Raw genomic sequence first — 16,536 nt, forward strand, 5'->3', positions numbered from 1 at the left:
AGGGTTTGTTTAACTCAACTGGAACATACCCAGAGTCAGAATAAAGAGAGAGAAATCATATTCTTGTGGCTCACCCAATCGTTAAAATACTCGATGCAGACGCGACGCGCTTTGTACCTATATCAATATAATATTAACGTTAATTAACACTGCACAAATTATACACACGCACATCAACTACATTTAAGTTATAAAGACACAACATACAGACACAAAACTCACGTCAGGTGCACAATAAATTATATACATATTTAAACATTACACGTTAATTACGTCCTGCTTGTACAATCCACTATATAGGTATTATCGAGATAATATTGTACTATTATGATAATGTTAATTCAAAAAATGTAAACATTTTTCATTGCCTATATATGTTATATATGTATATATACACATATATACAAACATATATATGTATCTATGACACATTATACCTGCGTTAGAATATATTTCATGACGATTCTCTTCTATTAATTGTTATAGTTACACGGTGTTGAATTATGCATATTGTGTTGAATTGTGTTCTAACTCGTACATTGTATTGTATATCGTGTATAATTGTATCGTATCGTAACGTATCGTAACGTATCGTAAATCGTATAGTACTCTACGTAGTACCGTACCTACTAAATAGACAGCACCGTAAACCCCTTGACTCTTATCGAGTAGGTATACATGTGTAATCGTACGTATGTACTACATACGTACATAGTATATAGAAATTAATCCTGTGACATATATTGTGGGTATTTTATTATGATAAGACAGAGTGACCGAACTACAAAATTTCAGGACAAAGGATTCGTCAATTGTGAATGGTTTTCTTATTAGTCTTACCTTAATTTCATTCACTATAGCTTGGTGGTAAATGTGTTCTGAAACGTGCTGAAATAACTATCGCAAATTTTCAATTATCATTCAATTATTGGTAATAAATGAATTGAAATGATTATTTTGACTAAAAATATTTACTTATTCGTATGTAAGGAGACTCGGATCTTTCGGCAAGGTTCGATTATGTTCTTCTTTGTTTTTTTTTTAATTTTGTTTTTTTTTTCTAATGCGTCAGGTATTCCTGATAAGGTGTACAAATCGAAGTTCGTCGTGACGTCAATACGACGTCACGAATCTATCATCAATTCCATTTCACGAATCGAAATACGTACATTAAGCACACCACTTATTTTATACTGTATACTTACGGTAGTATACTGAAACAGGAAAAAAATAACAGTTCCCTGCACATATAAACTTATCAGCATTTTGTGATTTGGTCACTTTCGCAGTATGTACATTTACACGTAATCCCATTCATACCCACAATATCACATTTGCGAGGAATGGCTAGCTATTTTTATCGGCATTGACGACAGCGGTTAAAGATTGTTATTTGCTCTCGCGAGAATATTTTGAAAAATTATCAGTTTTTTTACATGGACGAATGTTGTGTTAAGATCAATGGAATAGCGGCCAACCTTGCAAATTATAATACATTGAAAACGAATAAATTAAGATCACTTTTTTCACTGCAATTCTATACGCAAGCTGAAGCGTATAGCGGCTCTGACAATCGCGCACACTTGCATTCTATTCTGCAAAAATTGCACCCTTATTATACATATAATACATTAAGTACATTATATTATACATGTAATTAGCTCGCTATCAGCGAAGAAGGCATTCTGTATGCGTGCATGTTTTCTTTGTTTTGCACTTTGATGTTTATCTGCTCGAGTACCGGAGAAAATCTGATCCACCCTGCCTGACGTCTCGTCAAACTTCAAACGCTCCCGGGCGATTTCAGTTTTTGTTCATATTATCTTGAAACAATTTACTGATTTCTTCCCGCTTCCGTACATCAATCATATGCTATATTTCATTCGGTGTTTAAACTAGACATAAAGAAACAGTCAAATTTCTCAAACTCGATACTCGGAAAATAATATTTTGCTTACTTTATTGTTTGAGAGTTAGAAGCAAAAAAAAAAAATGCAAAACTTTCAACAAAAATTTTCGCTTCTAAATAAAATTACCCGCCATATTACTATATGGTTTTTTTGGTTTTGTAGCCGTGATACTTTTTTTTCAAATACTCACCAGGCTGCAACATGCATAATTAACATTTTAAGCGCAAACATTATCAATATGCGGCGGGGCTGTTACATCAAAGTTTTTGCTGTCACCTGCTTGCTGGTAAAAAAAAAAAAATACATTATGAATGGCATATATATGTTTGATGAAATATGTATTCAAATTTGAGCGCTAAATACCAGCAAAGTGACAGCATTGAAGAGCCCCAAAGTAATAATTGACAGGTATGAAATTCGGTAAATAACAAATATAAAGACTGATATACAAAAACACTGCATCAGTTCGAATTGGTGAGAATACTCGCATGGAATTCACAGAAAACTCTGACTCTCCTTCGCAAGAATTTCAACAAAACATGTACTATAAATACACGTATAACGTCTGTGAGTCTGCCTCATCTTTTATAAAGTTCTTGCTACATTCACACGACCTATAATTTATTTCTCGCTACTTTATATAAAACTCTCCCTACTATTATTCGCTGGATATACACAAATCGTGCAAACTGAGGAAAATGTCAACCTACAACGTCATGAAGGTATGTGAAATGAAATTTGTTAAGTCCCGGAAGCTCTGAAACGGAACAATTTATTCTGCATCAACCCGTGAGAAAACATTCCGTTGGATTGCGTCTGCAATCCAAATTCATTACAATTATAACCACCGTGTTAAATTTTTCTACGGTAAGCGCACCTCGCCAAAGCGAAGTAACTAACAGGGATTCACAATAAAAAGGCAGTAGATAATACCGGAAATATTCAAAATACGAGATAAGCCATTAACCGTTGTTGTGAAAAGCTTTTCAGAATCACGCGGTTCCTGTACGACATTAAAACTTGCACATTTGAAGCCCGGTAGCACTTCAGAGGTGTTGAAAAGGTATAATCGACGCGCCTTATGCACGGCATTACGCGTTGCTTCCCTGATGGTAAGTGAGTATCGGTTGTCGGTCAAGCAGATTTCTATCCTCGCAAAGGGTCAGCGCGCAATCGCAGTTGGCCACGACCGCCTACTCGACAGAAATTGCAGACTGGGTTATCCGTTATTGCGTCAGTTATGTAGCCACGATCCGTTCGTCCGTAAGTCGAGGTATGAAAAGTGGGGACAAGTGACGCGAAATATTGCACGGCGATGAGACAGAGCGTTAATCTCGGTGAAAATCGGCGAGTGTTAAAAATCAATCGCCTGCCGGCCAAAGTCGAGGCACATCTTGTCCTTCGGATCTCGTTGGCTAACCGTAACCACTGGCTTAACCTCATTTTTCTTCCACAATCGTCACGTGCTTCAGCCACGACGTTACTAACGCTGTTTAATCGGTAGAATTACCATTCTAGTCGAATATCTTAACCTCGACACGTATGACGCTCGCTCAACGCTTCAGCAACCGCCGTCTCGTGGTAGATGCTCTCGCCCTAACCTTCGGCATCGGAGCATGGATCGGGGTCAACGGAATATTCGTTCAGCTACCCCTGCTCGTCGAAAACGCCCCGGAAGAATGGCACCTTCCCGTTTACATGACGCTCGTCGTCCAGCTGGCAAATATCGGTCCGATACTTTACAGCTTTTACATCAAGTAAGTTCACGCCGTTTGCCATCCATCTACATCAGCTGAACTAATAACAGGTGACAGCTCTGCCACTTACCTTAGTGCTCCGGGATCTTGTTATGTCTCTGTAGATATTCTCAAGAGTTACGTCAGCAGGGAAGTAGATGAAACCCAATTGATATGACGATCTTTACAGAGAGAGAGTCATAAAACCTAATAACTATCGACCTCATCGTTTTAACGGGGAAATGTAATCTACACTGCATGGAAAATTTTTTTATACACATCTTACTTCTCTTGAGGTGAATACATGTATGGGCAGAACTTCTCTGGAATAAAATCTACATGAATTGTGGTAGATCTATCTCTAAAGCGTATTGTAACTTTTACTATTGGTTTTGTAAATCTTGTCACAATTGCTCTAGATTTAACTCCACAAAGTCCTGTCCATATACTAACCACAGGAGATGTAAAATCTACATTATTTTTCTTTCTCCGTATCCGGAACTAATTAGTCATGCGAACAATTCGCAGGAAGGAAAAATCTGACGACGTTGGCGTTTATTATTTTATTTACCGATCCTAAATTGGAGCGATTTTTTTGCAGTTCGAGCAAGCCAAACACGCTATTGAATTGATCAAATTGTGTCACGTTAAATTAAAAAATTGGCCTCGCTTAGAAATTGCGATTCATTCTGCCATCCGTCACGTTTTCCTCGTTTTGATATATAATTTCCAACTCCAAGCGTATACGGAAACCGGAAGTCTTTGCAAATATGTATGTAGACACTGGTAGACCCACCATGCTTCAACGTATTTGTACCGCTAGTTTTCGATCAGCAAAATGATAACGAGCGATCGTTAGGCTGGGGAAAAGAGACCTAACTGTAACATGTATATACAATACATGTACATAATCTACGTCGAAGCGATACGACACTTGATCCCGCGGTCCTCTCAAATCACGGTATACATGTTATATAACGTACGTGCAGCACAGGCGTTTCTCATGTCGGAATTATTGTTTTCGTTGGGTTATACTAACAATAAGGCTGGATGCCCGACAACGGCTTGATACTTATTGTTGATTGATTGATTGATTGATTGATTCTCATTACTATACTGGTATTTCCAATTGAGACCAAAAATTTCAGAACCTCGATGTTTTTTTAACGAACAAATAAACGTTGTGCGAGACTAATCACCTCATAAAATTTAAATACTAGTCATCAGAATCTATGTGATATAAACTTTGCAAGTTGCACTTTTGTACACCTTTAGGTCTTCCCGACAAGCCCAAAACTTTGTCTACAGCTGAATATTGATATTTGCGAGTATGTACTGCACATTCGAGATCTTCTCTCTATCTCTCTCTCTCAGCTTTCGCACTGACCAATCAATTCAGTAATCATTGAACATTCACATTGATAAAGCAATGTATCCTGAGAAGTAGCCGTTATTTTTTCTCCTACCAACTGTGTGATGAAACTTGTATTGACGTACAAATCTTTCATGTAATTTCGCAAATTGTTTGTTCTCTGTACACGAGAGTGGTAGTGATTAGTTGGTTGAAAATACATATGATTCTTGTACTTGGCGCTTGGTTGTGTGTTGCTTCATTGATATTGCACAATCGTTTGCTCACAATCGATAAAAAGTGTGTATGTAGTTTGCGATCGTACTTTTACATTAGATGTATATTGATGATTGACGAAAACTGATATTCTTCCTTTTACATGATTCTTTTTTAAGCACAAATTTTCAAATTTGGGACTAGTTATGCCTTGCTGTGAATAATAGTCGGATCGAATTAACGAAAGTAAAAAATTGTGTTCTCAAAGAGAGGGATTGAGGTGTACTTATATAAGATAATAATATCACATTGGTATATGATTTATAGTTGCTCGTCGTCAATTATTTTAACTACCTCATAAGTCGTTCGTATTTATTACTTACTTTTACCGGCATTCACTCGCGAATGAGACAAGTTGTCGAGTCATTTAACTCCGTTACGCATGTAGATTATACCTTGTTTTTCACCATTCCACAGGTACATGAGCCGAGCACATGATCATCTGTTAATATACATTCTCTTGGGCGGCGGTACGATCGGGATGATTTGCTTGATCTTTGTCCACGAGAACACCTCTTACATGTTCGGTAAAGAGAGCTCAACGGCTCTGCTGAGTCTGATGTTCGTCGCAGCTTTGGTCGGCTGCACCAGCTCGGTTCTGTTCATGCCCTACATGCGTAACTACAGAGAGATATACCTGGTCTCTTATCTCGTGGGCGAAGGGCTGAGCGGATTTTTACCCAGCATCATAGCGCTGATACAAGGTGTCGGTGGGAACGCACAGTGTGTGAAGACGGCGAATTCAACCGCCGATAACCCCACGTGCACGGAGTACGTTCCGGACCCAAGGTTTTCCACCTCTGTGTTCTTCACCCTTCTCAGCATCATCCTGTTCCTAAGCTTCTCCGCTTTCATTGCCCTCAATACCCTTCCCATCAGCCTCAGCGAACGCGTCAAGCCACCAGGAAGCACCGAAGCTCTTCCAACCGACCCCGACGCTGCTCCGACCTTCAAGTTTAACTCGGGATGGAAGATGCCGAGGCGAACTTACATCTACCTCTTGGTCATGATGGCCGTTATATGCGCCCTGGGAAACGCTGTGCTCTCCGGGATCCAGCCGTACGCCTGCCTCCCGTATGGCAACGTGACCTATCATTTGGCCGTCACTTTGGGCGCGATAGCCATTCCTCTCGCCATGTGCATTGGCTTCGTTGTGAAGAATCCTCGAGTCGACGTACTGAGCCTCTTGACAGCGGGTATCCTCGCCCTGGCAGGTTTCGTCTCTTACTTGGCGGTCAAGTCGCCTGCACCACCTATGCAGCACATGTGGATTGGCGAATTCGTCGTCGTCGTTTCCTGGATCATCGTCAGTGGACTGATCGGTTTCGTCAAACTAGCCATTACCACACTCTTTCGACCGGATCCTGGCAGGGGGTTATTCTTCACGGGGGTGGCGACGCAGGTTGGCTCGTTAAGCGGGGCTGTGCTCATGTATTGTTTAGTCACATACGCCGACATATTCGAGAAGTACAATCCTTGTGATGACTGCACGGACGTTGGTAGCAGTTAGAAATGATTCTCTCGTACATACGGGATGGACCTGGGAAAAGACTTTGATAACGCAAGATTTTACATCGTGCAACAAGTCAAAACCTTCAGTCGTCAGTATTTTTTATTCGTTATACTACCCGGGGAGACTTTTGGTATCGATCTTCACTTTATTGCTTATTCAGAATTACAATAAAATGTACGAGTTCAAGAATAATCAGGATTATCCTTAAACTCGTACATTTCATTGTAATTATCGATAAGCAATAGAGCAAACATTCATACCAGAAGTCTGTGTTAGATAATTGAAATACCGAACGTCTCGGACCATTTTTTCTCCTACCTGGAGATGGAGTATTAGGCAAATCAATTTCCAAGAACGTACACTATACACCGCCGCGTTTTCACGACGTGCATGCGCGTCGAGTTATGTACAAATTAATGCGCGTGTTTCATGTTTCTTGACACGTACGCGGACGTATGTTATGTTCATAATTTCATATAGACAATATGTAGATGACTTTTATTTATACTTTATAGTCTATACTAGTGCGCAGTTTGAGATATATGTCAGTCTGCAGTGTGCACGAATTTATAGTGTGTGTGTACAGGGTAAAATATTTAGGATGTATATTGAGATTTTTTCACATTTGCCAATTTAGCTGGTAACAAAAAATGATGCGCATATTATTCGTTATTAGCAAAATCGGCTGGGGTAATGTTGGCAAATTATTATTTATGTTGAGAGAGACAGATTACGTATTTAAGTCGGATAAGGCGTATGAAACAAATGTGCGAGTTATGTACTTTTGGCAATGGTTTTCAAATTTTTATTTATGTTATGGAACAAATTTTCATAGTTTAACATATGTATGTGGATGATCGATATGAGCTGGAAAAACGTTACATTAATCGGTTATTTTTCACTTGACAAATCGGTATAACCTTCAAACTTTTTTTCGTATTTTAAAAAAAATATTTTTAATCACCACAAGGATGTTCACAGTACTTAAAGCGTCCTTACTTGTATTATAATTATGTATTTATTATTTTCACGAAGGAAGCCTCTGGATTATACATTATTTTTTGTTGACCAGTTTCAGCAATAAAGACGTTTGTTATTGTTGTTATTATTACGGCTGATTTTATTCCATTGCATACCACCTGCACCAAAGTTTTCCAGTGTCAGTACAAATGTCTGGTCAAATCAACATTTTCGCTGCTTTTTTTCTCTTTTGGATGACATTTTTACGCATAAAATGTGTTTTATACACTCGCGACGATATTATGACAACCTGTCATTCAAAATTACTCGACTACATCGAACTTCGACGGTTATCGCGATAAACATAAATAATAATTATTTCTTCACCTGTTCTCGTTGCATTTAAATACAGAAAAAAATTGTTTAAAGTTTAAAATAGTTTATTTAACGAAATATTCAACTTCCAGTAGCATCTTTGAAATGAAACTATCCAGAAGCATGTAATATCCAATTACGTAATGGAAGATCCGAACGCATACACTTTGGTTAAGTATACGTACACAAACCTGTCTACGATATGTTTGTTTTATACTTGAACTTGAGTAACCTTTTCAAAAAGTATTATACATATTATGTGGAATTTTCGTTTCTTAATATTGAAATGAATATAATGGTAAGATGGAAGTGACGTAACGATATCACCGTTTCAGGCTACGGACAAACAGGATGTGGTTACACGGTCTAATCGTAAAAAATACACGGTCAGCCTTCCTTACAACAACCATCAATAATTGATACAAATCTCGCAGTTCATTCCAAATTTAAATTCCTCAGTTAATATCAATTCCAAAAAGCATGGCACTTTATAGTGTACATCTGTGATCCGAGTATTTGTCCTACATCCTCTGCTATTGTTTACACACCCATTTCTGTACCACTTTTTCAGATAACATTATCTAAGTATGCACGTCGCATTTACTTCACCGTTTTATAAGGATTTGCAAATATTAGTCTTGTCTACTTGAATTCTAGGTTGTCACACAATTCGGAAAGATGCAAAGCCCAAGTCAATTTGTTTAAAATCTAAATTTTTTACCGAAAATTCTGAGGTCATGACACTGATTGTGAGTTGCAGCAGCTGTTGCCTTAAATACCGAATAGATTGAATCTAAACTCAAAACTAAGCGCAGTATTATTTTAACTGGTTTTATCGTATAAATCTAACCGATTGATCAAGGTGCAACAAACTGTTCAGTTCGACATTTCGCATGCTGTCATTTAGTCATCTGCAAAACTTGACAAGTCTTGTGTTCACTACGAAAAGTACGAAAAAAACCTAATTTGTAATTTATATCATTGGGTGGAAACATGATAATTTATACTCTACTATGCGCGTATTTACCTAAATTTGCCACTATCAGTACGACTGCAACTATCTCTCGTTGTTTCTACAAACAGTTTGGTAAGATGCGTCACGATCGTAAATGTTGCCTACTCCCGGGTGCTGGAATCTTATTGTTTTCCAGATAAGTGGCAAGCCGGGAACCAGGCGGTAGGTACAGATTAAACTTCGCTCTTCTGTGCCTTCAACTGTTATTCAGATGTAGTTGTATTCAATAATTAGGCAAATTATGCGACCTATCTGTCGCTGCAAACCAGAACACTCCCAGAAACAGGAAGCGTGTATTGCCAGTAAACGCAGGATGTGAAGTTACACGGTGAAAAATTGTCGCACCAGTGAGTGACACTATGTGCTTAACCATTTTCATACTATTATAAACACTCAATTTCAAAGAAAAAAGTGACAAATTCGAGTGATATCTTGGTACTATTCATTTATGGATAAAGCTGTATTTTTAAAACATGCAAAAAATGTGATTTCCATAGTCGAATAACTATAATTCAAAATCGGATTCAAAATTTTGTCAGAACTATATTTTTTTGTACATTTTTTCAGATGGTAAGACTAGTTACTGAAAAAAAGAACGCACTTCACGTCGATCTGTGGAAGTTGAATAAGTGTACGTCCAAAGTGATATTTCATCTCGTTTTGTCAAGTTTTTTATCGAGGTGCAGTTTTATACGAACAACGATTTCATATTGGCAAAGATGAGTAAAATGCAAATATTATTAACGGCTGGAAAATAGCAGGTAATGTAAACTCCGTTGTCAATAATAATACATTACAATTTTTTATCCGTACTGCAGTGCGTGACAAGTGTCTTTCATGTTTTCGTTGCTGTTACCCTTTCGACAAAAGAAGAAAGTGCTAAAGTTACACGAAAATCAGGGAACAAATCTTGATCCCGCAATTCGAGAATGACTTCAACGAGTTTTATTTATTTATTTATTTACTTTTTTTTCAAAATATAAGCATGTTTCGTTTATTATGGCTTACTAGATTTCAGGCAGTCGTAAAGGTGTGAAGTAACGATTTTTTCAATCATGCAACGTTGCACTAACGTTACTGACTTCACCCTGATAAAGTTACGCGAGTTGAACAGTCAATTTTATGTACTAAGTAAAGAAAAGACAGAACAAAGTACATGCTGTTAAAATACTTTTTGTGTAAAAGTTTTGTGCTATGTCGCTACCTTGAAGGAATCGAATGAAATTTTATACGCAAGACATGATAATTTACAATCTATTTCAGAATTTCAAGTCATTACCGCCATTCCCATTGTCTTTTCAATTGCAGGAACAATACGAAATTAGGCAAAAAGAAAAAAAGGACGGAACCACGAAAGACTCCGCAAATAGTGAAAGGACACGACTTTTGCACCGTGAAATGCCACGTCTAGCAGGGTGTAACGGAGAGTCGGGAATGACTCAACGTAGATTCCTAATCGACGTCCTGATAGTAATGTTTGGGATCTCGGCGTGGGTTGGCGTCAATGGAATCTACGTCCAGCTCCCGTTGCTGGTGGCAACGGCTCCTGAAGGCTGGACACTGCCAGCTTACATCGTCGTCGTAGTACAAGCCGCTAACATTGGTCCCGTGTTCTACGCCTTATCCCGAAAATTCTTCCCCAGGCTCTGCAAGGAGTCAGTCTGGATATCCAGCCTTCTCGTTCTTGGAAGTGTAGCCATGGGCACGCTGGCGTTTGTCTACGAAGCAAAGACCAGCATTAACGGGACCGAACACAGCGTAGCTCTCCTAGCTCTAATATTTTTTACTGCCTTAGTGGGCTGCTCAAGCTCCGTCCTCTTCGTTCCATACCTCAGAAACTTCCAGGAGATTCACCTTGTCTCATTTTTCGTCGGCGAGGGGCTCAGCGGCTTGCTTCCTAGTGCGGTAGCCCTCGTCCAGGGTGTTGGCGGCAACGAAGACTGTAAATCACCCGACTTGAAGTCAACCAATGACACCGCATCGTCCGATCAAGTTCCCCACTTCTCACCAAAAATTTATTTCCTCTTCCTCTTTGGCTTGCTAGTTGCTTCTACCTGTGCCTTCTGGATACTCGAGTACTCCTTGGTCTCTCAAGAGAAGCGAGACCCTAGGTTATCGAGGGTGTCCCACACACCCCCTCACAATCGGTGTCCATCTGACGAAAAGATTTCCTCCGAAATTCCGGAGTTCGAGCCCCGTACAGCCGAAGAAGTCACCGAATCGACCAGCCTGCAATCAGACGTGACAATTGCCTACAGCGGTGTCGTCAGAAGTTACCTCTACGTTTTGATCGGTCTGATCTGCTTCGCGGGAAATGGATTCCTACCGGGAATACAGTCGTATTCCTGTCTCCCTTATGGTAATGTCGCCTACCACTTGACGGTCACCTTGGCTCACCTATCGAATCCCATTGCGTGCGTTCTCGCTCTGTGGATGCCTCCACCGGGTCCACGTGGCATCTCGAAAGTCTCGGCCTTGGCAGTTATCGCCAGCACGTATGTCACTTGGCTGGCATTCTCGTCGCCGACTCCACCCTGGCACGGCACCACCCTCGGCACAATCCTCGTTGTCCTTGCCTGGATTGCCTTGACCGGCCTCGTGACCTACGCGAAACTCTCCATCACCGCGATATTCAGGCGAGAACCAGGGGCCAGCTCTCTGTTTTACGTCGGAGTCGTCACTCAGGCGGGATCCGTTGCTGGTGCCATATTCTCTTTCGTTCTTACCAACTATTCCACCCTTCTTACTTCATACAAGTCTTGTGTTCCTTCCTCGTAACCTAATTATCCGGAGTGAGGATATTATTTTTCTCAAGCAGTAAACGACCTGGAAGAAAAACACATTTTGTATAATTGCAGTTCATTCTGGTATAAGACTTTAGTGAAGTAAGTGCTTTATATATTTTAATAATTAAATTATAGTGTACAATTTTTTGAGTAAGTAATTTTGGCAAATTTTCTCATTGCTGCAGAATTATTGAACAATCAGTCAGCTCTAAGATATTATTTTTTTAAACGCCTGAAAAATAAATTCTGTTCGTCGAATGGAAGGATTTAAGAAAATTCTATACCTGACTCATGGCAGTGAAATAGAGTTTTTGACAGAGTTCCAAATTCGGAAAATATTGTTATTTTTTTAACGAAATGCTTGCAATAACATTCTACAAACGACAGAATGATCAATTATTTGTTCGTTTACGTTTTCGCATGAATAGCGCCACTTATGTATGTATGTATGTGTGTATAATTATATATAGAGATATCACTCTCGGACGAATAAGTATATTAAAAAGTATATGTATAAATAAATATTTGTTCAGGTGATTATAATAATAATGGTTGTTATACTCTCAACGTAATGCAACAGGTACAGAATGTACTCGAATTTTGAATACCAAGTTAAACGAAATGATTTAAAATTGTAAGTATACACACATATGCTACTCGAAGTATTATTTTTTTAGATACTACATGAAGGTATCAGACCAACGACAAAGCGTAAGGTATCGTTTCGAATAAAATTTGTCGCATTGTTTGTATATTTTGACGGCCAAGATGCGTTAAAAACCACGAATGCAGTTTTCTACATTAACCACTTGAACACATTGCCGATCCGAATCACCGCCAAACCTTTAATTACGGAAAGTGATACGATTAGCTGAAGCAAAATTCGTAAAGTCAACACCTCGTCTGCAGTAAATGATGACTCGATATTATTCCAAATTGAATAGTAATATAATTCCCTAAAAAATGGTCAAAGTTAGAGTTACTTGCTCCATTCAAATGGTATGCGCATAACATTGCGCGCTTTTCTTTTGCATCAATCTTCTGACACAAGCGACATTTATCGTAAGTGATTTCATTGGTCGGATCTAACGGAACAAGCCAATGAAATCACTCAGTGTCGTGTTTTGTTAGAAAATTGATGTAAGACGAAAATCCCGAAAGTGCTGCACTCTGGACCATTTTAAGGCACATTAAAACAGGTAGTCAATAGTCATTTCAGGCAGGTAGGCAACACTAAGATTTCTAATTCTAGGCATTACAGTACAAGTTCGTGCAGCTGCGATACGTTGATAAAGATAAGTGATATGTCAAAGTGAAGTTTAGATAATATTTCTGTTTACTGCCGTTTTCTTTCCGTAATTATAAAGGCTCTTGCAAATAGTTTAAGCGTATGATTGAAGGTAAAGCAAATTTACAATCGTCGGGTATCATCGGAGTTATAGAAAAGTTTGGTTGCATGATTTGACAGGATTTTGAAAGCTGTAATATGTGTGACACCGAAGTCTCTCCCCAAAACACAACATCGTCTTTGTCACTGCTTGACTTACCAGTTGAGGTATGTACTTTTCTTTCTTTCTTTCTTTGTTCGACTAGTAAATTCTGAAAATTTCCTTTGTATTTTATTGCTCTTCTTATAAGAAGCAATGAATAAATGGAAGATAATTGAATTAGTAAATAATATGTTAGTTGAAGCGTGTGATACAGTTATTTAATTAATTCTTATCCTTTTTCGTTTCAGATACTGCTTCATATTTGCTCTTTTTTGGATGCGGCAACATTGGTTCACAGCCTGAGTCTAGTTTGCAAAGAATTCAACCTAATTCTGAACGATGATTCCATGTGGAAAGCACGAATCAGTCAGATTTGGCCACACTGTGGTTATCCTATCCTGCCTTCCGGTTAGCTCACACTGCTAGCGCCTTGCACGGCCAATGGTTACTGTAAATAAATGAAATAATTCACCTTTTACTAATATACGTACCTCGCTAAAGCGACACTTTAGTACCGAATCACTTGCACTCCGCCTGATCCTGCCGCTCAATATTGACTTTAGTTCAGTATAAAATATATTAAAAAATTAACTCTGTCAACAATGAAACATCTAATTTAATGCTGCCTTCTTTGAGCTTGACTATTTGTGGGCTGTTCGGTACTTTTTATCTAATCTGCTAACCTGTAGTTACTGTACACCCTTATGTATAAATCTCAGTAATAATTCACTCTCTAGAATTTGGACTTGAAAGTAGATATCACACTTTGGACTGTTGAAATTATTTTTATAACTTATTCAACTCTTATTTATAGATGATGACAATGGACTGTTTTGGAAGCTTTCCTGCAGTGCGATTGAGCGCCAAAATTTGCTGTGGGGTAAAGAGCAGGGAGAAACAATGGAGAAATTATCACTGCATAATATTCATTATTCAACCATAGATAGTATATTACTTGTGAATGTATGTATGAGCGAAAGAAGCATGAACAAAGAAAAAATCAATTTCAATTTATTGTAAAATATTTTATACAAAGTTAAATTTTTGCACAGAAAGGAAATGTCTGTGTCTCTGGAGCTAGAGACCGGTCCCTTGTGTATTCAGTCTTGCCAAACAAAGGAGGTGAGAATCCTGTATCAAAGACCACGAACAATGCACACGATGGATGGATTTGGGATTTGACTGCCCTAGACGATAACATTTATAGCTGTAGCTGGGATCGAACCGTCAAGTCCTGGAAACTCTCAGACACTGGGCTTATTCCGCTGAACACTTATGAAATGTAATTGGCTACGCGTTTGATGAAATATTCACTTTGCCGTGAACTGATGAACTGAACAAGGGAGAAACACTGACTCACTTTTTGTACAAAAGACGACGTATATTCGAAAAATGTTGCTCGAATTCAGAGTTCCAAAAAATTCAAATCATGAATAACTTCTACAATCCAATAATAGAATTAATTACGGTTGTTTGAAATCAATTAAATTTATAAGCTTTCTTGGCTGGCTATAAAAGTAATGCCATGAATTCGACAGAATTATAATTTGATTGAATGTTTAAAATAGGTGTATAAATTTCGCAGGAAGGTTACTGCACCCTTGCTGTGTGTGACGTCATCCCCACATTTGGGTTTGTTCGCATGTGGATCATACTGTAAAACGGTGTTGGTATTTGATCCACGGTCCCGGTCACAAGTCGCCACATACCAGCCACATCAGCGAGCCATTGTCAGACTAACCATGAATTCTAATTACATTCTCACCGCTAGCGAGGACAAAACACTATCTATTTGGGATCATAGGAGCAGAAAAACAGTGAAAACTATCAAAGTAGAGCAATGCTAACTTTTTGTTACGCTTAAAGCCAACAATTTCCTACATTCCTAATCATATTCTGTTACAGATTTCCAATGAGAACTTTCCCATGAGTATTTCAATGCAGAAGAGTACTGTTTATGCAGGAGATAATGGAGGTAAATTGCACGTTCTAGATTTGAACAATGATTTAGAACTTGTAAAAAGTTATGAGACTGGACACAAAAAAGGCATTACTGGAGTGTATCAGGCTCCAGGCTTGCTGATCACAACTTCTTTGGATAAAAGTGTGCGGATATCAAGTCCAACAAACCCACCAAAGCTCCTCACTTCTCTAAATTCCACATACGGTGAAATAGCCGGTGTAAGTATTCAAATTTTAATAGACTCATTTTAGAAATTGGACAGATATATGCGTCAGTATGGTGATTTTTTCACTGAAAAATTGGTACTTGCATGAGTTGCTTAACTGTATTAAATTAAGTGATAAGGAATCTCGAGCCAGCAATTTCATTGTGATTGTACCATGCAATATTTTTCCTATATAAAAGATGGATTACTTGAACGAGGTACTAGCTATATCAGGCACGGATGGGATACAAATCTGGAGACCTAAGTGCAGAGCATAGATTGCCGCATACAGGATCAGATATCAATAGCAAATACTTGGCAAATGGAAATTACAAAACACTGAGAAACCGGGAAAGACAACACAAATTGATAAGCTAAAAACAATGGTAATTCAGTGTCCATTGATATAGTTGATAACAGCCCTAAGTCGCAGCCTTAATAAATAATTATTCATTCCACTAATTCTGTCCAACTTAGTGGACATACTATCTTTTTAACAATAAAAATGTGTGCTTTGCTAAATGAGTTAATACAAAAATCGTTATACCTTATACTCACAATTTATAAATTTTTTACCAAAAATCTTGATACATGATTTTTTACTACCCTTACTACTAAGTTTTGCAATAAACAGAATTTAGGATCACCGCGAAATTTCTTCCAAGTTGAAAAATGTTTTAATTACGTGAAGAATGTTTGAAAAGTGGAGGCTTACTGTGAGAATTGGGAAGGAGAAGCACTAAATCAGCATATTAAAATTGGTCATATTTCAAAGTCCCTAATTGCCAGTATCATGGGGACCGAACTCCATGTAAACAAGTTTTTGCTGGAAATAAGATTATACTAGTCGTTGACATCTTCAGTCAACGCACTAGTATTCCGTATGCACCGAAGACTGTGGAGGCGACAGTTTGAATTGAAGTCATTCTACCAATCACATTACAAGATCATTGATT

At 38.3% G+C, this 16,536-nt stretch overlaps 3 protein-coding genes across 3 annotated transcripts; all 3 read left to right on the forward strand.

Moving 5' to 3' along the window:
• The first annotated feature begins 3,162 nt into the window (after positions 1 to 3,162).
• On the forward strand, positions 3,163 to 6,860 carry LOC124414859 (solute carrier family 52, riboflavin transporter, member 3-A-like). Its single transcript, XM_046895964.1, has 2 exons — positions 3,163 to 3,667; positions 5,691 to 6,860. The coding sequence occupies exons 1-2, from the start codon at positions 3,453 to 3,455 to the stop codon at positions 6,781 to 6,783; spliced, it is 1,308 nt and encodes a 435-aa protein (XP_046751920.1). The 5' UTR covers positions 3,163 to 3,452; the 3' UTR covers positions 6,784 to 6,860.
• A 3,615-nt stretch (positions 6,861 to 10,475) lies between these two features.
• On the forward strand, positions 10,476 to 12,078 carry LOC124414830 (riboflavin transporter 2-like). Its single transcript, XM_046895921.1, has one exon. The coding sequence runs from the start codon at positions 10,535 to 10,537 to the stop codon at positions 11,912 to 11,914; it is 1,380 nt and encodes a 459-aa protein (XP_046751877.1). The 5' UTR covers positions 10,476 to 10,534; the 3' UTR covers positions 11,915 to 12,078.
• A 1,102-nt stretch (positions 12,079 to 13,180) lies between these two features.
• Positions 13,181 to 16,164, forward strand: LOC124414897 (F-box/WD repeat-containing protein 9-like). Its single transcript, XM_046896056.1, has 7 exons — positions 13,181 to 13,477; positions 13,661 to 13,820; positions 14,227 to 14,375; positions 14,465 to 14,694; positions 14,998 to 15,244; positions 15,318 to 15,593; positions 15,781 to 16,164. Exons 1-7 carry the CDS (start codon positions 13,409 to 13,411, stop codon positions 15,856 to 15,858), a joined length of 1,209 nt encoding a protein of 402 aa, XP_046752012.1. The 5' UTR covers positions 13,181 to 13,408; the 3' UTR covers positions 15,859 to 16,164.
• The last annotated feature ends 372 nt before the right edge of the window (positions 16,165 to 16,536 follow it).

This window comes from Diprion similis, chromosome 2, assembly GCF_021155765.1.
Source record: "Diprion similis isolate iyDipSimi1 chromosome 2, iyDipSimi1.1, whole genome shotgun sequence".
Lineage (NCBI taxonomy): Eukaryota > Metazoa > Arthropoda > Insecta > Hymenoptera > Diprionidae > Diprion > Diprion similis.